The sequence below is a fragment of the Phyllostomus hastatus genome, unplaced genomic scaffold (genome assembly GCF_019186645.2).
Source record: "Phyllostomus hastatus isolate PE091 unplaced genomic scaffold, TTU_PhHast_1.1 phas_scaffold_12, whole genome shotgun sequence".
Lineage (NCBI taxonomy): Eukaryota > Metazoa > Chordata > Mammalia > Chiroptera > Phyllostomidae > Phyllostomus > Phyllostomus hastatus.
This window is the reverse complement of record NW_025334007.1, coordinates 1,084,904-1,111,070: the sequence shown is the minus strand read 5'-3', so window position 1 is coordinate 1,111,070 and position 26,167 is coordinate 1,084,904. Positions and strand designations below refer to the sequence as shown.

The 26,167-nt window shown below is 38.0% G+C and overlaps 1 protein-coding gene across 2 annotated transcripts in view; it reads right to left on the bottom strand.

Annotated features, from left to right (window-relative positions):
* DMD (dystrophin) overlaps positions 1 to 25,226 on the bottom strand; it is a 1,939,942-nt gene extending 1,914,716 nt beyond the window's left edge. For both annotated transcript variants that reach the window (XM_045855895.1, XM_045855896.1), the window contains exon 1: positions 24,970 to 25,226. In XM_045855895.1, coding sequence (XP_045711851.1) covers positions 24,970 to 25,000 — 31 coding nt within the window. In that variant the 5' untranslated portion in view covers positions 25,001 to 25,226. The remainder of the gene's footprint in view (positions 1 to 24,969) is intronic.
* Positions 25,227 to 26,167: the final 941 nt, after the last annotated feature.

The following is a 26,167-nucleotide window of genomic DNA, read 5'->3' as shown; positions in this document are numbered from 1 at the left end:
CATTAAAATATTTCTATGTTTTACATTGCTTGTAACACTTCTGCCAGTATTATTACTGAGAGTAGAGACATGACTAAAAATACAGATATGTATTCCAGCAAGTGTAAAGCTTTATATTAATCACAATCACAGTTCCATAAACATTTATTTCCCAACACTGCAAGATATCTTGGCCTCCAAGGGTTTACATTCTACATGCTGTTTGGAGAAATGTAATAAAATGATAATAAATGGTAGTGGATAAGTAATGTCTATGATATAGTAAGTTCCGTTTTAAAGAAATGTGCGAGGCACCAACGGGACTGCACTCAACTCTGTCTGTGGAAGTCAGAGGAAATTGAGGAATTTTAGTTAGCAGCGGTCTAGTTAAAGGAATTTGAGTTGAAGAGAATTTAGCGATGTACTGTGTGAACAAGAGGGAAAGGGGCAAAGGTGTATGTACAAATGAGGACATGAGGAGGATGGCCTTTTTCTAAAAAAGGAAAATAGTTTCACGTGGCTGGAACGTGTGGTGCATGGATGTAGCAAAAGATGAGGCTGGATGAACACACACAGGCTTGGTCATGGGGTTTTTGAAATGTATCTGCTTTAATTCTAGGAGCAATGGCTTTGACTTACTACTTCCCCGGTCTTTTCTCATCCTGTTTGTTGATTTTATCTGCCTATATAGAAAACTGGTACACAGATGATAGGCATAAGCATGAATAATTACATATAGGAATATGTAATTATTGGATAGTTAGCCTGCAATCAAGTGAATTTGTCACTCTTGATGAAGTTGTGCGGATTATGGAAACAGCATAAGATACCACCTTGATCTTCTTACACTGCAGACTGTTTCTAACCTCCAACTATATAGCGGTGTGGCATGATGTGAAAATCACCAGCTAGGAGCCACTTGAGTTTCATTGGGTGGTAGCGTCATCTCTGACTAGCTATTGAGAACTGGAATCTCACTTCAGACATCTGTAAATGAGAGGTTGGGACATCTTCTCCAGGTCCTTCCCAGCTGTGAGGGTTTACGCTTCTGTTACACATATCATGCAGAGCTGAGCTTGTGAAGTAGCAAAACCGTAGACCAAATACCGGGTTTCTTTTAGCTCTATCTATTATCTATCTACCTACCTACCTATCTACCTACCTATCACCTATCAAATTTTAAAATCTTCAAGCTTCGTAAGGCGCTTCTTATTCTCTCCCCCCACCCCTTCCTGATCTTTCTTCTTTTCTGACCACTTCCTGTTTGTTTTCCTACCGTTCTTTAGCTCCCTGCTGCTTTGTGGTCACAAGTTGGGCGTTGCACCTTGCACAGTGGATCCCTTTGCACTATAAGCACACTAGGGCAGTCCTCATTACCTGGGGGGAGGGAGGGAAACCTGACTCCGAGGAGCCTTGGGGATCGCAAGACCATTTCCCACAGACAAAACTGGTTCAGAGAAAGCACGAGAAGAGAGCCGCAAAGACCTGAGTCATTTTCCTCTTTCTCATGGTTTACTCAAATACCAATCTCTTTTGCTCTCCAAATTGCTTTTCTGACACGGTTCCTTATTATGGGCTAAATTCTGTGTCTCCCAGATTATATGTTGAAGGCAGAACCCCCAGCATGTCAGAATGTTCCTCTTCCTGGAGATAAGTGTTTTAAGAGGTGGTCAAGGTTAAATGAGAGCAGGGAGGTGGGCCCTAATCTGACTAGTGTTCTTGGAAGAAGAGGAGATTGGGACGCAGACACCCACGAAAGACAGACCAAGTGAGGATGGAGGGACAAGACAGCCATTTATTTACAAGCCGAGGAGAGAGGCCTCAGAAGAAACCGAGCCTGCCAACAGCCTGATCTCACATGTCTAGTTTCCATGACTGGGACAAAATAAATGTCTTTTGTTTAAACTACCCAATCTGCTATGGTATTTTGTTATGGCAACCCTAAGAGACTAATATACTCCTTAATCATTTGTAACATTTTATGTTTGAATGGAGCACACTCCATTGTTTTTCCATGGAAGGCATCTATTATATTTCTTCTTGATACTGTAACAAAAGGATGATCAACTGTAATCACAGAGTTAGAAGGAATTCTGTGGCTCATATATTTTTAGGTATTCATTTATTTATCCAGAAAGCATTAACTGAATACCTTTATGTTCTAAACCCTGTGTTTATTTCTAGCTACGGGAGAGGAGGAAAGGACCACAATAAGATGACACTAACACCATAATGATGATAATTCAAACACCTCCCTGTCCTCGGGGATTTGGATTCTAATATTAAAGGGAATGAATTCATGAAAGAACATGAAAGATGTACATTTTGAAGGAGGTATGAAATGGGAACACTGAAATGGTACCTCACCTCGTGTGGTGGAGTGAGGGGACTGGGGGAAAGGGGTTAGGATAGACTTTCCCATGGGGATGAAACCAAGCTTTCATCAATAAATTTTTCCTTAAGGAAAAGAGGGGTAAAGAGCATCCATTTCAGGAAGGTGTAGACCTGATATCCCGAGAGGTTAGTAGTTTGGGGCTTCCCACTGGGGGCGTTATGGCTAAAGGGGTAGGAACAGGAGGTAAGGAGGGAGGAGAGAGAAGCAGCAGAAGCAGCTAGTTGGGTCCAGATAATGCACAACCTCACATACCCCATGTCAGTGACATCCGTCTATAGTGGGGAACTTTTTTCCAATTTGTTAGTCAAGGTTCATTTTAAACTTGCAACCTGTAATAACCTGTCCGAATGAATGAAGGTCGCCTGTATTCATTTCCAGGAATAAGTATATTTCAGTGCAAGGAATTTCTGAGTGAATGTGAATTTCACTCAACTTCTGTTTCTTTAAGGAATCTAAACTCATTCAATATTTTCACAAGATGATAATGATAATCAAAGCAGAGCTCTATTCTAGCTAACAAAGAATAGTCCTTCACCAAGGAGTTGCAAATATCCCGATTAATGGTGATTCTAATGGCTCTCCCTGTTGGAAAACACTATTTCTGCCCTGTGTTTAGCCAGGATAAACAATGTCAGCACCATCTCTCAAGTCCAGGTCATGAACTGTTTTATATACATGAAATATTACTATTAGAAAACCTACCTTACATTCCAACTGCAGCCTTCTGACAGGATTTGTGAATGCCGACCCCCCACCCCCACCATGCAGGGCACTGTATTACGATGCAGTGCGCATGTGTGCTGTGTCTCTGTGAAGTCAGGTCCTAACTACACAACCCTCCTGAAGGAAATGGCTAAATATTAGTCTCAAGTTTGGCTTTAAAGTTACTTAAATTAGAATCATCAGCTGGACATGTAAAAATTATTGTTTCTTTCTATACATATAAAAGCTTTCTGCCCCGTGTCTAAAAGGATCTAAGTACAAATACACAGAGTATAAACCTACACTTGTCTAACTCAGACATTTATATTTTTGCCCTCTGCAACCTTTTTTTGGTCTTTCCTCAGTACCTAAGCTTTACCAATTAAATCTCTACATATCTCTTGATTGCGTTCCCATCGTTCTCATGCCCTAGTAAGACTCTTCTTTGGGATAAAACCACAACCTTCATACACCTGCCTTTAGACAGTGGCTCTCAACACAATGAATTCAGGTCTCCTTTAATTGGTCTATATTATATATTAATTATTAAATTAATTGGGGTGACACTGACTAATAAAATTATATAGGTTTCCAGTGGACAATTCTATACTACCTTGTGTATATATTGCCTTATGTGTCTAACATCCATAGTTGAATCTCTTTCTGTCTCCATATAGTTGACCCCCTTTACCCTTCCCTGTCCCCCACCCAACCCCCATTCCCTCTGGTAATCACCATACTATTGTCTGTGTCTATGAGTTTTAGTCTGTTTGTTTGTCTTGTTCATTCATTTGCTGCTCAAATCAGGGCCCTAGATATGCACAACTTTTAAAGCTCCCCTAATATCCTACTGTGCAGCCCAGGAACAATGTCCTAAAGGGTCCTCAACATGTGGTCCCTGGACCAAGCACATCAGCATCACCTTGGAAACTCGTAAGGATGCAAACCATTGGGCCCCACTTCAGGTCTCCTGAAGGTGGGGCTCAGCGACCTGTTTTGATCAGCAATCGGGTCATTCTGATAGAGGCTACAGTCTGAGCGCCACCGCTATGGGGTTGGAGTCCCACAGCTCTCTCCGATCTGTGATCCATCGAGACAGTGCCCGAGTCGTCTCTAGGTACTAAGAACAACAACATAAATATTAGAGTGTACCACCTCAAAATTATTCTCAAACTCTGCTCAAAATTATTCACTGGCTTCTACACTTCATAGCGTGGCCTGTGACTTCCTGGTGTGCTCTTCATGCTCTAAGGCACAGGTGGCAAACACAAGGCCCAGGGGCTGAATCCCACCCTCCACCTTGTTTTATCTAGCCCTGCACCTTGTTTCTACCCAGCAGCAGCGCTGAGCTCTTGTTTAACTGTGAAGGAGTAGTTACATGTATACAGTCCTAAAGTTACACATGGCCCTTTGAAGGCAGCCATGAGGCTGATGTGACCCCTGGTGAAAATGAGTTTGACACCCCTGCTCTAAGTTGTATTTCTGCCATACCATATCATTGGGTTGATGATCTGATTGATCCCCAAGTATTTCATTTCCTAAATACACTTCACGTCCTTGCACATGCTGCTCTAATTGCCTTAAATGTCCTTTCTTGCTCCTAAATCTGGCAAATCCTCTTCCTCCATGAAGCTTTAGCCTAATTCATTCCACTTCTTTGAAAGTCTTCTTGGACCTCCTTGCAGACTAACGTGCCCCTTGCTACATGATGCCACGATAACTTATATAAACCTACATTATACCAATCTCCCTATTTCCCTGGACTTCTTATCTGTATAACTTTCTCTTTCTTTAAGAGGGGCATGAACTATGTTTTCTTCACCTTTTTATCTGCAACATTTACTGTGATGCCTGGTATGTGTTTGGAATGAATAAAGATTCCTGTTGAATGCCTTGGAAAATTTTGTTGGATCGTGCAGTGTATCTCTTCTAAGCAAGGGTTTGACCTTCAACCACATTTAGCATCCCAGACCTTGATGAACCAAGAAGGCAGTGAATATTTTCTTCATGGGAAATCTCTTACATTGTCCTAGTACTTTGTACCTTCCAAGCGTTTTCACAGATATTATTAGTCACCTAGAAAGGAGGACTGAATCTTCTCCTTTAAACATTCCATGATGCCAAAATACTCCTTGACCATGGATTATATACATGGACTCCATTCCATGTGTGCTTTGTTTGATCTCTTTCATTGTATAAGCTAGCACAATGTCAATGCTGTCAACTGAGTCAACGCTGAAAACCTATTTGAATAGAGTACAGCTTAGAGATAGCCACTTGTCTTTCCACCACTCATATAGAAACCAAAACCGAACAAGAATGACATCGGAGGTCAGCCATGCTAGCATCCATCCATTCAGTCACCATTTATTAAGCCTCAACCACTAAGGACTTTGTTTAGCACACATTATACATAAATAAGTGTAGTCACTGTGTAGATACACTCACAGCCTATTGGGAGAGACAGTCCTGTAAAGGAGGGAATTCAAGACGAGAACTAAGTGCAACACAATCTCAGAATCGAGAGGAAAAAATGCCAAATGACCCACTTCATCTACAACGTGAGACGGCTTTATTTCTTCTTCTACAAAATACCCTCATAGGAATGAACAGGAGAGATGCCATTTTGTCCTCTTTGACCTTTTCCCCTTTAGTTTAAAGAAATATTGTTGACCCTCCAAGCATAACAGACATTTTTAAATTAGTTCTGTGAGCAAATTTATTAATGAAGAATGTGAAAGTATTCATGTCCATTTCAGTTAACGTGAAATGACACTCTCTCAATGAATAAGACGTCAAAAAGCATGCAGCCAATGACATGAAGACTGTTCTTGGGCTGCCGTATATGTGTATTTATTAGCTGCCTACTGATATCAAGACATACACAACTCAGAGCAGAGGAATTAGCGGATGCTACAAGACAGTGTTTCTGACTAATGTCTGGTAATAGGTGGCAATGTAATTTCAAATTATTGAATTTCTTTGCTCTGGAAATTAGGTATACAGATTTTACGGTTAAATGAGCATTTTTGTTTATACATAATAAACTTACTGAGATCTAAAGTTTCATCATGTTTCAAATTTAGGCTAGAGAGGAAATATGTCTTCATGCTTAGAAAAACTTCCATTTAAATTCTGCTTAATATAGCACTGACCTGTGCTTACTTTAAAGTTATTTCTAAGCCATAGATTCGTCTTCTTCCTTTTAGAGGCAATAAATTCAAGGGAATGTTAACATCACCTCCACTAACACAGAGTAATTGCCAACTCAGAAGGTACTTGCTTTAGGTGGACAATACCCTTATCTCACGACTCCCATATTGGACCTCTGTGTTTTTCTTTCATTGTAACACACAGACGTACCTACGTACACCCTCACACATGGACACGCACCATGAAATCTGGGCTTTATCTTTCATAAAAACCCAAAACTGCTCTGAAATTGTTCTAAATGAATTCTAACCATAGAATTGAAAGTCCAATGTTTTTTCTTCTCCCTCTTTATACAAAATGCTCACTCCCTTTTAATATCCACACAAGTGTTCATATGGAAAAAACTCTGAGGCTAATGCAAGTATATACCAGATACATGAATATTTCAATGTCTATAGCAATCAATTCTGTTATATAATAAGAATATGTACATGTATACAATTTTAATGGTTTCCTGCGATTGGAAACATCCTTGGCATATTAATTAGTATTCTTTTTATACTTCTATTATAAAGTGTATATTTTTGTTTATTGTAAACACTCATGATTCCAAAAGGGAATGTGTGTCTGCATATACATTTTAATGTGAACAGTTGAAACACACACACAAAAGTCAACTGCATTGTCGATTGAATCTAGAGCCTATGACATTTTTAGAACTCTGGGTATATATGGCATAATTCTACTTTTTGAAATCATCTGAGATTCTTCCTACACTATATTATTCCAAAATATGAGATGTCATTATCAAATGGTTTAGGTCAAAAGAAATTTATGGGGAATTAATTCAACACACTCTTTTACCGAGCTTTTTCCCAGTATATGTTCTAAGATCTTTGAGAATATAAGCACATATGAGACATATTTTGCAACATCCAGAAGAAGGTAATCTAGTAATAGGAATAGTATAATTAAATAAAATACTTAAATATAATTAATAAAAAACCATAGACTCAGTTTACCTCATCTATTAAGTGGAAATGGAACGAACTATATTTCTTCACCATAGTTTTTTATGAGAATTAAATTTTATATAAGAATATTTATCATTCATTATAAAAATAATGGATATCTGCAAATAAACTGTTCAGTGGTAGATTATGATTTCTAGATGTTGTGGAGTAGGACTCATCTCTCCTCTATTTCTCTCTCATGCATAATCTATATTTTCAATTTTTGAAATTGCACAGCACACTTCTGCCACATTATCCCCAGGGAGAATAATGCCTATGATCTTAATTTAGGTACAGCACATTGTTTAAGGCCTGGATTGTTTCTGGTTGGCATAGGAAGATCAAAAATTGGCTATACAATCTATTTCTGTTGAAGACTTACTACAATAATGTATGTCTTCATTAAGAAAAGATTAATTATGGAGCTAGCATCATACATTGTCATGGATACAATAGAGCCTAAATCATGTCTTTTCCTTGGTTAAAATTTTCCAAGTCAAAATACAATGTCATGATGTCCTATGAAAAACCTTTTTAATACAAATAATGTACTTGTAGATAAAATAGTCAATTTCATTTTAAAATCGGGCCAGAGGGCCCACTACTTCAATAAATCATTATTATCACTCAAGCTGGTTTTTCTCATAAAATGCCAGGGTGCATCAGATGTGCAGATTTCTGGAACACATGAATTGTATATTCACATAATGCACAAAGTACAGTTCATATTAGCTTTCCCATAAAATACTCATAGACATTATTTTTAGTGCACAAGATTCCACCCAATAAATATAAATAGGCAGATGGATGGACTGAGTACACGCTATTTTTGTTTGAAGAGACCCTTCAAATCCATATGTTTGAGTCATTCAACAGACATTTCTCACCTTGACTTTGGGCATGTGTGTAATGGGGCTTTATATTTGTGCACATAGTTTTCCAGCAACTAACTTTCCTTTTATACATGAGCTCTACTCCAGATTAAAACAGATGAAAGATTTCCAATCATTCTGGCCAGCCCTCAGGGTGGAAAATGAGCTCAGGAAGGTAGCTATCTGAAACTGGACACTCCCTGGAATGGACATTCCGTTCTAAGTCCCCTTCAGGGAAACTCCAACAATAGCTCAAGCAGAAGCAAACACTTGTCTTCGAGGTAGTCCAAGCCAACCATTCACTTTCTTAGTAATCTGGCTTCTGACACCAATCGGGGATTTAAAGCTCCTGTCCCCATAGCAAAGAACAGCAGGCCCAGTATGCTCATACTGTATGAACAGAAGTGATTTGCCCAACTTCTTCCCTCCCTACATCTCTAGCATTTGGTATTAATCTGACATCTCCAAAGATATTTCAGCTTCACAGCCCCTCACAGGAATTCCCACAAGTTAAGTTTCTTTCTTAACACTGACATTTCTTTTGAGACTAAGAAAAAAATAGAGGAAACACATTACAGAGCTAAACCCAAAATATCACTGATTGCATAAACCGCCTTGATTAAGAAACAAACATTTTCATCTGAGGTTAATAATTTTTACAATTCACTGAGCACACAGATCAATATAATGTACTAAGGACTACCCCTCTTCTGTTTCATTAGTTATCGTGGAGGGGCGGAGTATAATACAACCTGCCAGTAGTCACTGACAGACATAAAAAAACCCTTTTCAACCTGGATGCCTGAGTTTCAAATTCATAATTTGATGACAAAATAGTCAGACAAGCGCTGTGATATTTAATCATTCATTTATGTGCCTATAAACAATTAGGTGCAAGGAACCCACGGAGAACAGACTCGGACCTTCCTCTCAAAGTGCAAGGGAGTGACTCAGAAGCAACCGGACATGGACAATGCAGGAAGAATTACTTTCATTGAATTGGGTAAAGGGAGTTTTTCAGTAAGAACCCAGAACGGGGGCACTGTATTATGATTTAGGTTAGTCAGAAATGCTTTTTACCAAGCTTCTCTAAGCAAACAGGAGAATAATGAATAGAGTTGTTAGTGGAAGATATGTGGTGATAATGGTTTTTGGAGGAGCACTCCAGAAAGTGGGAACAAGTCTCAGGTATGACACATTTTTATGTCACACATACCTACATAGAGGGAAGAGTGCACGGTGAGGAGTAGCAGATGAAGAGGTGAAAGACATGAGCAGATGCCAAACTGTCAAGGGCCTGTGCACTGGGGCCTTGGATTTTACCCTGTAGCTAGAAGATTCTCTAAAGGGTGTTAAGCTAGAAGCACAGGATCTGACTTGTGTTGTAGAAGCTTGACTGGGCAGCAATTGAGGGATGGATTTAAGACCAGGTTAAAGCAAGGATATCACTCTCACACACACACACACACACAATCACACATCTCTTGATCTACGTAGAGAGGAGAAAAAGTAGGTTTACAGTTGTGAATACACAAAACACAAAGTTTATTCTTTTATTATCATTTATTCATTATGAACTTATTTTTCCATATGAACAACTGTAAACCTACTTCTGCCTAATGCTGTATGTATGTTTATATAACTTCTCTCTTGGGAGTTATATATAAATTAGCCATTCATTGATATTAATCATTATAATCATAGATAGAATAAAAATGATTCCCAAACATTTTGCCACTCACCAAGCAATTTCTTGTACCTCTTTTTAATGCCTATACTAAGTAATCTTGGGAAGCAACATTACTATTCCTAATTTATTCTTGAGGACAATCAGTATTAGATACGCTCAGCTCAGCGCCAGGCACTCCATAAATAAATAATTGTGAAGTACCGGCTTGTCCGAAATTACTTGGCTTATGAGGTCGAGCCAGGTTGAAAACAAAGTAGTCTCAGGCCTTGTCCAGTTACTGTGCCCACGGACCGGCATAACTTCTAAAATGCCAGCCCTTCCCATCCAGGCTCTTCGGTCATAAACAACATGAACTCAATCCCTCACAAGGTAGGGCATTTAGAGCAAGGCTTAAATCACCATGACATGTGGTTCAATAAGTGATGCATGTTCCCGTATAAAAGAAATGGATTGCATTCTGGTGCGTTAGCATTAAACCATCCTTCGTCTGTACCCTGAATGGTGGATTTATTCATTCACAAGACTGATCTGTTGATTAGGGCTGGTGTTGATACCCTGGCCTTCCGGACACTGAGAGCTTGTGAAAGGTTGAATGCTGTATTTAAACGATGTCATTTTGCTGTAAGTACAGATGCACAGGCAATTGCAAAGAAATGCGTCGGGATGCCTTGTGAACCTACATTCCACCTCCTACAATGTTGGCACCTTGGATAACTATGATACAGTGTCAAAAATAGGAAATTGTTAGTACAACCCACAGAGTTCATTCGGATTTGACCAATTACACAGGCACTCATTTGTGTCGCTCTGTGTGTTTCTACGCAATGGTATTGAGTGTAGGTTTGTGTGACAGACACTAATATGAAGACACAGATTAGTTCTATCACCACATACTGCCTTGTAGCATGCTGATATAGAACACATTCCCCTCATCCCTAATCTCTGACAACTGTAATCTGCTCTTGATCTCTATAATTTTATTCCAATAATGCTCTAGAAAAGGAGTAACACAGTATGTAACCTTCTGGGATTTTTTTGGTCACTCACCATGGTGTCCTTGAGATCTATCACAGTTGTTATATTGAGAACCAAGGATTCATTTCTTTATATTTCTGAGTAATACATCATGACATGCATGCACCACAGTTTGTTTCACATTCACCAATCAATGGACACTGGGATTGTATTGAATTTCTGGCTATTATGATGAAAGTTGGTGTGAACATTCACGTATAGGTGCCTCTGTGAACATTCGTTTCCATTTTCTGGGATACATGACCAAGAGTGGAATCACTGGATTGTACAGCAGTTACATGTTCAGTTCTGGAAGAAACTGCCAAACTGTTTTTCTAGGAAGGCTGTACCAGTGTACACCCCCACCAGCACTGTATGAGAGACCTGATTTCTCTGCACCGTGTTTAGCCTTAGTGGTATCACTGTTTTGTGAAATGACTTTTAATAAAATGTATGAGTATTTAAAGTATACAAGATTATGATGTGATATACATATCCACAGTGAAATGATTACAACAGTCAAGTGAATTAATATATCTATCCCCTCACATGGTTACCATTTGTGTGTGTGTGTGTGTGTGTGATGAGAGAGAAATCTATCCTCTTAGCAAATTTCCAGCAACTCAGTAGGATATTATTAACTATAGGCATCATGCAGTGTATTAGATCTCTAGATGTCTTCACCCTATAATAGCTGCAGCTTTGCACCCTTTGAACAACGTCTCCCCATTTCCCTCACCCCCACTTCCTTCGGTAACCACCACTCTACTCTCCGCTTCCATGTTTTCAACTGTTTCAGATTCCACATATAAGTGAGATCATGGGGTTTATTTCCTTCTCTGTCTGGCTGAAACCTATTGTCCTTTCCTTATAGAATGGGAAAGCTATTCTTCACAACAGATTTTCCTACAGTGTAATTTATTTTTCACCGCAAAAGCCTTTTGTCCTTTCCCAGAAGGTTTATTTTCAATTTGCCTTTTGGCACCCCCCCACCCTTCTATTCCAGGACAAATCACTTAGTGATCAGAGTCTCTTTTGTTCTAAGTCTCTTCAATGACTACTTTATATTTATATTCGAGTACATATCTCAAGGTCTTTTAGGTTATCAAGACAATGAATTTCTTCTTTCAGAGATAGATTGGCGAAGATAAGCACTGAGGGTAATGGCTGATTTTCCCAGGATACCCGCAGATGGCAAGTGGGAAGAGAGAAAGGAGGGAGCAACTGGAAGAGACAGAAAAGAAAGGACCAGACTGGTGTAGGATCAAGGAAGAACATCTTAGGTGTGAAGGCGGCAGCTGACAGTGACAAGTACCAAAGAGATTTTACAAAGATACTTGAAGGAAAAAAAACCCAGATGGGTTGAACACAGTAAAAGAACAAAACAAATAACCAAAGGACTCTAGAGTAAAATGGAGCATGGGAAATCCAAGAAGAGAATTAAAACTCAATGGAAAATAAAACAGACCTTCATGATTTATGTACATTAAGCTCCAATCAGGCCTAAAGTGCTTCTGTTATATAAAATTTTCACCAAATGCAATCAAATTATCATCATCATTATAACATTCTTACATGTAAATGCCTGCAATTATGTGTGCAATAAAATATTAAACACCAGTTCACTTATTAAAAATATTTATGTGCTTTGTTCTGGAGAAACAATAGTAAGCAAGAACAACTGAGGTGTACGGGTTTACTGAACTTACCAGATGGTGTGAGTGATAAGCATGAATTAGTCACTTACATACATACAGAATCACAACAGTGGCATTTGTGACAGAGGGGTATTACGTGGTAGGGAAATTTTATCTACATAGAGAATTCTGACATATGCCCAGAGGGAGTGGTTTGTAAGTAGAAATTAATGTTATCTTGGTGGGAAAGACAGGGAAGGAAGGTTCTAGAAAAAGAGAAAAGCATGTGCAAAGAAGTTCACTTGCAGAAAGAAGCCAGGCTTATTCAAGAAACAGCTGGAAAACCAGGAAGGTGGTGAGGCAGGGGGAGCGTTAGGGGAGATGTGATAGGAGAGGAAGACAGAGTCTAGATCTGATTTTATTTTGTTTTGCTTTCCTGGTGGCCAAGGGAAGCTATTAAAGTGATTAAAAGGGTGCTGATATTAAATTTAGCTGACTGAATGAATTGTAGCGAATATATTCGAGGGAGTGAGAAGATGGTATGCTAAGAAACCGGAAAGGGAACTGACGCTGTATTGCTCATGGCAAAGGCAGATTGCGCCAGAGTAGTGGTCGAGCAGATGAAGAGGAATGGATCAAAAGATAGCGAGCGATAAAACCCACAGTAATTGCCAATGGTCCAGACATAAGTGGGCACAAGAGATAAGACTTTCAAGGATGAAATGTGTTCTAACTTGTGAAACGGGATGGATGGGAGCATCAGTGACTGATAAAAGGAGCAATGAGAAAAGACCCGGTTTCAGCAGTGGGGTGCAAGCAAAGTTCAGTTTGGGTCACTTAGACTGGAGGTGACGTTGTCACATACAAATGGAGATGCCAATCAGGCAGTTGCAGTCCCAGCTTGAAATTCATTGGAGAAATTTGAGCTTGAGGTGTAACTTGTCGGTGATCTGCACGCACGTGTTAATAAAGCCATAGGCATGGGTGGAATGACCATGGAAGGGATTATGGAGGAAGAAGACAATCACATTAGGACAAAGCTCTGAGGAATCCTAATATATAAAGGTCGAGCAGAGAGAATCAGCCTGCGAAGTAGACAGAACAGAAATACCCAATGGAAATGGAAACAAAACCAGAGGAGTGCAATGGACAGATCTCAAGGAAAGACAACACTTTTCAGAGGGGAGCAAACAGTCAATACTGACCACTGCTATAAATTCAGCAAAGAGGAGGAAGACATTTTCTCAATTGGTTCTAATGACATGACATTCTTTACTTCCCTTGAACTAAGTCAGGTCAAGTTTAAAGAGAAAACAATGAAAGCACAACATTTTAAGGAAATAAAACTCAATATCTAGTCTAACTAATGGATATAAAGAATACAAACATAATGTTTTATTGTATTTTTATCACATTATTATTATATTATGATAATCCCATTTTCTTAAAAATATCCAAAACCCTACTAAGATCATTACCTGTAATCTTTAATATTAACATTAAATGACAAATAGTTCCTTAAGAAATAAAATATCAAACTACAACTGCTTGCTATAATTGGGGAATGACGTCTGTATATAATAAAGTATTCCCATTCCTTTCCAACTGTGCTAGAGCACCCTTTACATTTTGGAGTGGAAGAATTGATTTTAGTTTTATTTGAATAATACTATTTAGTAATTTTTAATAAGTGACTTAATAAAAATTTTAGTATTAATTAATAAAATAAAATAGTTTTATATTCAAACCAGTTTATTTCTAGGGTGTATGTGTGTGTGTGTGTATGAGAGAAAGGGAGAGAGAGGGATCTAGTCATACTAGCAATATTGAAACAACTGAGCTAATTTATTGCGTTCACCACACTAAATTATAAAAACATTTTTTCTAGGACGATGGTATTTCACACAATCTCACCTAATTTCACACATTAGGGAAACTGGATAAAGAGAATCCAAGACTGATTAAAATGAAAAAATATATATTCTAACTGGTCCCTATTTTATGTGTCATAATGCAGCTTATTGTAATTTATAGCAGGGAACTATAAAAATGTGTGTTTGTGTATTTAAGATTCTAGAGCAATGCTACATTTGGTTGAACCAAATTTCTATCATTTGATAAGAAACTAACATGTTGGGTGTCTGAAAATATATCGTGGATGTAGTTTATTTTTATAGCTAAGCCAAAGATTAACGGCCTTTGAGTAAAGAAGTAGAAGATGCATTTTAAATAATAGTTAAAATGTATAATACCCTAATATTTCTATTTGTTATTCAGTTATTGGACAATGCTAAACAATCTGTACCATGGGAAATCATCATAATTATCAGTTTTTTGTTTGCAAATAAATTATCACATTTTTGGCATTTTGAGGGGGGCTATTTCTGCTCCAATGCTACACATGACTTTTTATCTTTTAATGTGTACACAGGTGTGCATACCACTTGATGAGATGAGAAAATAATTGCTTACAAAACCAGGGAAACTCTCAATCTCATTTCTGATGATAGATACGGGGGATCTAATGCTGATATTGCTGTCACTGCTTAACTCCCGAAGCGTCATGTACCTCATAGCCTAGGATTCACAGTCTCTGCACAGCATACATTACATTCACACAGGGAACTATATACGATGCCACTGTGGTAACCAACATGAGGTACAGATAAAAGAACACTCAGTTTACTTATGTGCAAAAGCAATAGTCATTTGAAATTTAAATGAACTGTTTTGCTAAACACTACTCAGAATAGTATTGATCATGATCCTTAAGTGCCACATGAATCTGTGCAAATTATTTTGTTCACGGCACTAAACCTTATTCTTGTGGGCCCAGTTCTCAGGTTTGTCTGTCCATCAAGCACAGTTGCCGGTGCACAACTGAAACGAACTCAGAAAGACATCGAGGGAGAGCACTCTGAGGAAGCTTGTTGTACGTGATTACAAACAGCTCAAGGGCTGTGTTCATTCCGGTATTTGATCCATTTAAGTTCACAAAATGAGAAGATCGAGATAGGAATAAAATAGTGAAGCCAACAGCTTGTAATGGGTGTGTCATCACAGATTGCTCCCTGAGGAGGTCCAGAGGACAGATGCTTGGTTATTCAGGGCAGCTCAGTTTTTTTATCTAAGAAATTATAATGGGCCGGGTTCTATAGTCTTTGGATAAACAGACCCAAGTTTCTGAGTTTTTTAAAAAAGAACTTTCTCAATGGAACATACAATAAGCCTTCACTTAACATCACTGATAGGTTCTGTGACTTTAAGGAAAATGACATATAATGAAACCAATTTCACCATACGTTAATTGATATAAACAAGAGTTAAGTTCTTCTGACAGCTCATGAACATTATCGTGAAAAGACGTCACATGAAACGATAGTATTCGAGCACCTGCTGTCTTTAGTTCTTGTTGGAAGACACTATAATTCCCTCCATTTCATGTGCTGTCCTATTCTCTCTAGAGCTCTGACAGATCCCCCGCTTCTCTGTCAGAACCTCAGAGGAGTGGCAGCTGACTGAGTGGTTCAGAACTCCGGATCCTCAGGTCACTCTGCCACCACTCAAATCCTGCCTCCGACACTTGGCAGCGGAGCTACCTCAGGCAAACGATGTACATTCCCTATACTTTGCTATTCTCGTTGATTAAATATGGCTTGATTATATCCCCTTATCTCATAGGGTTATTAGTGGAATTACCTGAAATAAACATAATATTGTAAGAGAAATGCTTGACACTTAGTACAGGCTTGTTAAATGCTATATAATTATCTTCGAAGGCCAGATGAACCACAATTAGTGCTATACACATACAAGGTGCTGTCAGTAACTGTTGATGAAGGAAAGGTCGGTGCCACATTAACCCTTGTCTGTGCATCACTGCCCGTTCTACTCTTCTCCAATTCACATCTCCCTATGTTCATCCAGTAAGGCCTATTTAATGGTGGAGTCTTCAATGAAACTTCCATAATCACATCATCCATAAGTAATCATTTGTGGTTGATTTCGACCATGCTTTATAAACTCTCTTGACATATCGTAGTGGTTGCATTTATATGCATGTGTGTATGGGAGGGTTTTCTCTGTTTACAGTGCTGTAATCTCATAAAAGGCAGAGAGAGCCTTGGCTGGTGTGGCTCAGTGGACTGAGTGCCAACCTGCAAACCAAAGGGTTGCTGGTTCAATTCCCAGGCAGGGCACATGCCTGGGTTGCAGGCCAGGTTCCCAGTAGGGGGTACACGAGGGGCAACTACACATTGATGTTTCTCTCCTTCTCCCCTCTCTAAAAATAACTAAATAAAGTCTTTAAAAAAATTTTAAAAGGTGGAGAGAACATGGTAGATGTACAACAAAGTTCATTTACAAGCACGTAAAAATCTAATAGTAAAAAAGCTGTCTAATATCATATTAATATTCTATCTACTCTTACTTGCCAAAAGCTAACTGATGAGTACATTACAATCATCCATGACTAAATTTCAATTACTCAAGTACCTTCTTTCCCTTCAGTACAATTCTAGTTTTATTTAAACTGAATTGTCAATGTATTTTAGGAATTTACCTTTTTCCCAGATTTAAGAAAAATCACTTTTACTAATGGCTCTCAAGAAATTTTAGACATTTCTCCAATAAGTGTCTATATTAACTAAACCAGCATTAAATAAAGTGCAAACTTACCTTATCACATCTATGCAAGTCCGTATTCTCTAAAGGATGATTTTTCACATTGCTTAACAACTCTGACTGAGCAATTGAAATTCAGACTATGATAAATGCTTCACACTGAAGGCTCGTTTCATTATACCATAGTCAGTTGAAATGGGGTTTCCGAAGAAGGTATTTTTAGGAAGCGTGGAGTACAGGAAAAGCTGAATACATTATACAATTTAAATATTTATTGAAGCTTTTCTACTAAGGCAACATTTTGGTGATATTGCAGAGAAATAACAATGTGGGAGAGGAAATTAGGGGTAAATAGATGGCAGAGACTGTGGAAACCAAGACACCTGGTGCTGCAAGTGAGATCCTCATTCATAAAGTCATTAAATTGAGGATTGAAATATATATTTATGGAGTATTTACAGAAATATTATTTTCCTTCATATTTCATCATTCTATCTAGATGCTGCTTCTATGATATTTTTTTGGGAGTGCTTTTGTCTTCCTTATTGAATTCCTGACCATCTTCTCCTCACACTGTTTTTTCTGGTTGGTATCGCTTACCCTCTTTGGCTCACATTTTAAGTTGTCAAAAAAGACTTCATTTCTGGGCTTCACATCTGTGTATCCACAGTACACACACTCTCCATAAAAAATTAGCACCCACACCCCAAAAGCTTCCGTGGAGGGCACCATATCCAACTCAACACCATTTCCTACTAATTTTATGTCATTACTAGATCTTGAGTAAGTCCCCCTTTTCCCCAACCTCGCTGTCACCATTCTAGTCCACAGCACTCTCTGTTGCCCCAGGAGAAGCTACTGGATTGATTGCCCTTCACTTGCCCTGAACAGCTCCTAATACATTCTCCACAAAACAGAGTAATGGTCTTAACCCTCCCGCCACAAATGTTCTTATCCCTGCCCTACCTGAAGCCCTTAAAAGGCTGTCCACTGATCTCCTCATAAAGAACAAGGCATCATGCCCATGACCTCTGAGGTTCTGAATGATTGGACCCCAGTCCAGCATTTCAGCTGCGTGCTCGTCCCAAACATTCCCTCAGTAACTCTACTCCAGGGAAACTGACCTTCTCTTCATTCTTTCTTCATACCAGTGTCACACCTTCCCGGATGTTGTTCCCTCTGAATGTAACATTTTCTACTCCCACGTTTCTCTGTCTTCTTTTGAATGTCATTTTCACAGGAATCCCTCCAATTCCTAATCACTAGTCTAGGTCTCAGTCTCATATATGCTTATAACAATGTCGCTTTATTCCATAGCCTTTGTCCGGAATGCAAGAATGCAATTGAGCTTTATATAAATATAAAATTAAATAAATACACACATAAATAAAATTAAAATATATAAATAAATAAAATAAAATATATACACGCATATATATTCTCTCCTAAATTCTAATCTCAATGAAGCCACTTGTTTGGAATATTATCTCCAGAGTACCTGGCACAAAGTAGGCACTCAATACATATTAGTTGCATGAATGAATGAATGAATGAATGAATGAAACAAATTTTTCCTTATTTGAACAGTGGTCATCCAAACCCACACAACACAGACTTTACAGAGTCATTTCTTCTGATACCTCTATTTCTGGATTTGTTCTGAGAGCAAATCTATTCCCAGACCTTTAAAGTAAAACACTGCAAAGTCTCTATAGGCTCCAGCCAAGGGGACTCTGAGATGACATGTGGTGCTCTCTGACACAGCCCATTAGAGATGGGGTGTGTACACCTAATCCAAAGGAATCTTCTAGCTCTTCAGCAGCTGTTCCCATGGCTCCTGACGTGCCCTTCGGGCTCTACTAAATCAGGATTCCTCAGCTGTCTGAGCTTCCACTAAGCTCTTTCGGTTAACCACCTACACGCCAACCTTGCTTGTATCTGCTTACACTCTTTGGCATCTGCTGACACTTTTCCCTTTGCCTTCCTAGTTATTCGCCAGTACACCGGAGTCACTGGGATTCAACACTGTCATCGATAATTTTATCAGTCCCTCAACTATCTTGATAACATTTTGGCCACTTAGTCACCAGTTTATTTCTCATCTTGCCCTCTTGAGCAGCGGTATCAACGCTCAGCTTGTCTTTGATGAAAATACTTGGACAGCTCTGATTCTGTGAAGCTTCTCTTCCTCCTTCCATGCTACCTCGCACAGTTTGCAAGGCTGAAATCTGCACTGTAACGCTGCCGACTCCCGTGCCCTTTAAGTCAGCATTCAGCTCGGGCTAAGGCAATATTGCTACTGTAATCTGATGAAGGAAAGGACACGTTGTGTGCAAATAAAGATGGGTGCCAAGAATGAGCAAAAAGCCACTGATGTTTATGCCCTTTTATAGTCCTGATTCGATGACTGTCTTGGCCAAAAACCGAGTGGAAGGGGGAAGGGCATTTTCAAGCAAAACAAAGCAAATGCCAAGGAGAGGGTGAAAACATTAAAAGGGAACCCATTTTGTTTGCCCGTAATTGGGCATAACAGGAGACATTAGAACACACATTGTGTTCAATTCATACTGGTCTTTTTTAAAAACATCAATTATTTTTATAATGGTGGAGACAAAGTATATCCAAAAGTTGAAGATAAGCTGATAAAAGACTATACGTAATTGTATTTTGGCATATGTGAATTCCTCATTGTTGCAATGTCCGTGAATGGGATGAGTATTTATTAAATGTAAGCCCAAGGCATGACAATTCAAACACCTGATTTTTAAAAGTTTCTTTAAAACGGTGTTAACTCTTTTGGAAATCCATAATGTGGATAAGCATTGGCTTTCATAATGCACTCTAACATTGCCCCCAGTCATTAAAACAAACAACGTTTCTACCAGAATAAGTAAAATAATACACAAAACTAAAATAAATAAAAATAGAGGTAAAGCTTTTCCTCAGACTCTTTTACTTGAATGGTAACATGAGACTAAATAGTTTTAACTACCCCTAGATACATTTTAGCCTTCAAAACTGATGTATAAAACATCAATTTCCCCAACCATTAGAACTGATGAAAACTCATTTTCTTAAAACTGTATGGAACCAAAACACCGAAGTAGCAGTTCTGGAAAACTTTCGAACGATAACATCAATGGCAGCATTCTACCAGCATAACAAAGAAATGACAGTTCCGTTCCAGTGAAAGGACAATTGTGGAGTCTCCCCCACCTTTCTTTCGTGAAGAACGAGGTGCTTAATGACAAGCGAAAATGAGGCCCTGAGGCAGAAGGCAAAAGTTAATAAAGAAGACCAGGAAGACATTGCTCTCCAAACTGAATCCAGATTGCTAGAAACACTTGTTTTCTCGGGGCTTGATACACAGTGCAAAACCTTTCTATGGATTGTAGGACCCCAGTAAATCGCCCTGTGCGTCCTTTCACCTATTAAAATTTCCAGGCATGTTGAGTGAATGATGTGAGAATAACATAAAGACAGAGCACAGAATGAATGGAAATTCCCTGTTAAAATGGCAGCCTAAGAGGAAGAGTTGATACTCATTCCCTAAGAGTAATACTCACTCCCCTTTGGTTTTGTTACTGCACATGAATTGGAGGTCATGTGGCCACACGATTCAGACACTTTTAAGCATGAGCCAGTAGGGCTGTCTATTTCCTTTCCTTATCCTCATTCTGCCTGCCGCCTATCAACCGCGTGTCCGAGAAATGGAAGATTCCCTTTAAACACTGCAGCCAAGGTTTCCCTTGACTCCACCCCCATAGTCAGGGCAGTAATCTTGAAAATGAAAGAGAAAGTTGCCTGGGGCATTAGCGTTTCAGAATCTGTGGAGGGGCCATCTGGTTTTAAAAAGGCATATGCAAAATTCTAATATGTTGTAGTACATGAGAAAACAAGCTTTTTATACTGCACATTTCAGGAAAAGGTAAACCAGATGATTTTAGCTGTTCATCTTCAAATTCTAGTTTGCATATGAAGGATTCACACAGAGCAAGGTCACTCTCTCCCTTCAAGAGGACACAGCAGAATTGCTGAAAGACATTCTCTCTTTTAATATCACCGAGAGGAGCTTGACATTTTACAAAGATAAAGATTTTAGGGGCAACTCTACCTGGGATGTCAGTCGACAAACCCCTCCCAAACTGGCAAAATAAAAAACCGCACTCTAGCTTTGCCAATTGAACATGCATGTCTGTATTAAGATTCAACTTCTTCACACCAAATACGTGCTATTCATATTTCTCTGTCAATATTGTATGGAGCAAAACTCCAAGGAAGTTTAATTAATAGACATTTTTAAAAGAAGAAACAGGTAAAGACCACAAGGTGTTTATTTGCCTGTCTGTTTGTGTTTGAAGATTGGTCTGCTGCATGGAGCTTCCTCCCCAAAGAGAAGCATTTTCATGAAATTCTGCTTATGGAAGTGGGCTGCGTTTAATAAAAAAGCCGTCTCATTTCCCCTCCTGCAGCCCATGACCTTCCCAAAAACTGTTCCAATATGAACCGACTGCCTTGATAAGAGCACACAAATCTCCTAGGACTACAGCAGGACTTGGTGAGAAAGAAAACCGTTGCCACCCTCGGAATCCAATCAAAACCTGAATGTACTGTATAAAAATAAACCAAGGTCATCATTATTTCTTCTCATTGTGATTTAGCTCACCTTCCAATTGCCTACCCTGTATACCTGAAATAACTGCACCGCCTCCATTAACTGTGTTTGACATCACTTTAATCAATGTATCTTTTCAGAATGAAAGGCACGAATGTCAGATTCCAACCATTATAAATTCCTTCAACTCTCTAATCTGCATTAAATAAAAGCCTGTCTTTGAGAAATAACATACGTTTTAAAAAATATAACTAGCATTAATTTTAGTTTTAAATGGACCTGCAAAGAGATTCAACCACAGCAATTCTCTTCATATAGAGATGACTTCCCATGAAATTGCTAACGCTTAAGTGTTGAGGCTCTTCACTTATGCTTTATTGGACAGAGGACTTACCTTAGTCTTACTCGTCCATTTCTTAAAAAATGATGTGAGTTTAAAATTGCAGGTAAATAAATGAACAGAAAATGATCTTGAAAGAAAGGTTGATTTCCAATTAATTTTCAACATCTCTTCAGTAATAAGCACTCCGGATATGTATATGTTTCTATAAACATATATACTCACATCAAAATACCATGTTATTTTTGTATTTGCAATAGAAGAAAGACTAGTTTAATGAAAAATATGATAAATTATTTTTAATAAGTTGGGCAAGCATTTGAATAGCAGGTGGAAAGGGAAAGAAAGTTTGGGAAATCACTCTGTTTTATTCTTGTGATAAAGCCATGGTGAAAGATAATAAAATAGAATTAAAAAAAAGAACCACCTGACTTTTCCAAGACAACAAAGATTATAATCTCTTTTATTAAAACCACACAAGTGGTTAAGAACTTGAGAATTTATTTCACATGTAGCCAATGTCTTGGACTACAGGGATTTCAAATGAATACTTCAGGACCAAAGAGGGAGCTGTATTCATATTAATATCTCTGTCCAAATTACAAATTAATGTTTCAGTTCTGTCTAGCTGGAGCAGTGACAAATACCTTCTTTTTCCTAACATAAATCTGCACAAAACACTTCCTAGTGTTTTCCTAGTCTTCTTTTTAAGTTTGGATCAACTGCTATGTGATATTCTCTATTGAATTTTCCATAATATTATGCCATGTAAGAGACAGAGAGAGCTTGTTATTCAATTAAAAAGTGTATTAGCTATTTAGATCACCAAGCGATCTCTTTTTCATAGAGTTTATTTTAAGGAAGTCATGATGACGGATGAAAAATTAAAAAATGGACTTTGACATTAAAAATAATATATGAAAATAACATATGAGGGGCACATTGTGTCTCAAAGAGATGGATGAAGATTATCTTTTTCCCCCTTGCCTTTGATTCATGTATTATAGTCATTCTGAAATAGATATGAGGGCAATGTCTATAATTAAAAGCAGGGGCAAATGAAACTCTGAAAGATAATTTTACTTTATTAGACCTCAAGACCATCTGCATCATTTAAAACATTAGAATGAAATGTACATTTGCAATACATACTTGAATTATTCTTTGCAATGCAATATTTGAGTAAATCTAAAAGTAAACAGTCCTTGTGTTAATACAGTGATCCTCTCTATTAATTGGTAACTATTTCAGTTAAATACCAACCAAGCACACACTTAAGGTTTTCACACTGAGGCAGTTTTAAAAATGGGACTCAAATGTCAATACCCTCAAATAGCAGTAGGTTGTCAACCAGTAAAAATTAATGTGGCATAATACCTTGTGAATGTATTCATTTTCCTCTAACAAACTCACTGCCATGTAGCATAAGTATTATCTGATCATTTCAAAATGTACCATAGTAAAGTTCTGCAGTGCTTGTCCCTAAAAGGGCAGATTTCCTCAAATTCTAACGAAGAATTTAAAGTGATTTGAATATCTATGATGAAATAGAGAGGTGCTTTGCTTTGCTTCACTCCAAAAATGCATCTCTGCTATTCTTTCTGAAGTTTCCTATGCACTGGGTTATAGTTTTAATTTTGTAGATATATCGATTGCTCGATCAATCAATATGTGTGCTTGTACTGCAAAGAATATTGTATTTTTACAGGATTAGTAAATGCAGTTTTTCAATCAGAAAGTAATTCTCAAGCTCACCCAAATAACTGCTAATATGAATCAGCAAAATTACAATGCTCCTTTTTTTTTCCACCAATTTTTCCCAGGAGCAAAACTTCTGTTGTGACACTTTCTCCAGAAGTTTTGCACAGTTACTTATTTGGAGAGATTGACTTTTTTCATTCTTAATTATAGGCATTGCCTACATATCTATTTCAGAATGGCTATAATACACAAGTCAAAGGCAGGAGGGGAAAAGATAGTCTCCTTCATCCATCTGTTTGGGACACACTGTGCTCCTCATATGTTATTTTTATATATTATTTTTAATGTATCACAGTCCCTTTTTGATTTTTTCATTAGTCATCATGACTTCCTTAAAATAAACAAAATAGTGGTACTTGATAACCAAAACCAAACGAAAAAGCTTTACTGAAAAGCTAGGTCATCACAGACATGAAGCAACATCGTGACTTTACTGTGAAATATGATCAGAAGCCCCTCGTGTTTTTACACTGTTTTGTCAACGAAAATGTCCGATCGTTTGCCAGCATAGATCATATCATTATTTGAAAGAGTTTCCATGATATGCTACAGGTAAGAACTTCCAAAATATTAAATGTAATATGAGAAAGGAACTTTCAAGTTCAATATTTATCAATACTTTTCTCAAACCCATTGGTCCATCACAATTATGTGATTACTTTATTTTTCACCATTATGTGGCAGATAGAATTTTTCTACCCTCGGGCCCTCCACACGTCATTCCCATGCAGCAATCAGTTCATTGAGAATATCAGCCAGGCCCCTACCCCACATGTTACCATTGCTAAACACAGAAGTATCAAGTAAGCAAGATAAGAACTCACATACACAAACAATTTCACAGCAATTAAAATGGTTTGTTGGAAATACTCCAAGCCAGTTATGCCTATTCTATTACTTTAGTGGTTTCTTAAACATGAAAGATGCATTTGATTATATTTGCAAAGACAAAAGTTTAAACTCTACCTCATTTCTAGTGACAAATTTTGCAGTGAGAAACATACACCTGCATATATATATATATATATATATATATATGCCCAGTTTATATAACATGTCCACTTATTCACAAACTATTATAATAATTTAAAATCAACCTGTCTAATCAGTGAGCTTGTCACAAAGTAAAACTTATGCCATTGTAAAAAAATAGATATTTAGTTATTTGTACTTACAACAGTCCTCTACTTCTTCCCACCAAAGCATTTGGAAAATAAAAAGTGTGTATCAAGGCAGCGATAAAAATCTTGGTGGAATTTCTCCCAACTTTATTGCTCCAGTAGGTTTAGGAAATGATGAGAAACCAATCAACTACAGCAGCCTTTTAAAAAAGTAACACTTTGGTGTTTCCTATTCGTTTTTCTCTGAAGCTAATTTGCCTCCAAGATCGGAGTCCTGTAAGGGGAAAGTGAGTGATCCCAACACTGAGTGAGTCAACATAGTAACTGATGCCAGGATTCTGTAGAGGCCCCTGGATATTTCAAATTCCAGGACCTGCGCAGAAGCAAGTGACCCGCCTTTTCTCTCAAGTTGGTTTCCCATAATAGGACTGCCCATGGCCACTACATATAAGGTCGTGCTTCAAGCATGGCAAGTTCTGTGAATGCAAATAATGTTCAACTGTGTTCTGATTACTATCCTAACCAGAATAGCATAGTGGCCAGAACACTTGCTCTGAAAGCCTTCTAAACATAAACCTCTTTGGTACAAAACTGTGACAGTATTCTCTGTAACTTCTATGCCCATTTCTAAAATAACAGAGCAGACAATCCTGATCTGGAACAGACTTTTAAATGCCTGCCCTTATTTTACCCACTCAGCAACACGAAATTCAATAAAGAATAATCTATGCATTCATTATGTATCCACTGTCTACCAAACTTAATTTCTACTCTGGGGATCCAATCAAAAGTCATGTATTGATGATGCCAAAAGTCTGAATACGAGAAGAGGCAGAGGAATGTGGCAGCTGGGCTGTGAAGGCAGAATGTCTGCAGGTCTCTTGGGACAAGCTCCCTGCTAAAATAAAGAGCACTCTTCCAATGGAGCAAAACAATCCTCCTAAAACACTCAATTTCCATTTTAGCTTATGATGAAATTTTTTTGTGAACAAATGACTCTTTCTTCCATTTCTTTGGTGACATTTATTAAAACACCACCCTCTTCAACACTGAGTTAATGATAAATCATTGAATGGTTCTGAATAGAGGCTTTGTTCCGTATTAAATGAACACAATTGTAATATGTCATTCAGCGTGTTTGTAAATCATTCTTTGCCTCTAGAAGGCTCCTTTATCTTTTTCCATATTTTTATTTTTAACGCAACAAGTAAACACAATATTTGTAGAAACATTGGTAACATGTTTTAGAAAA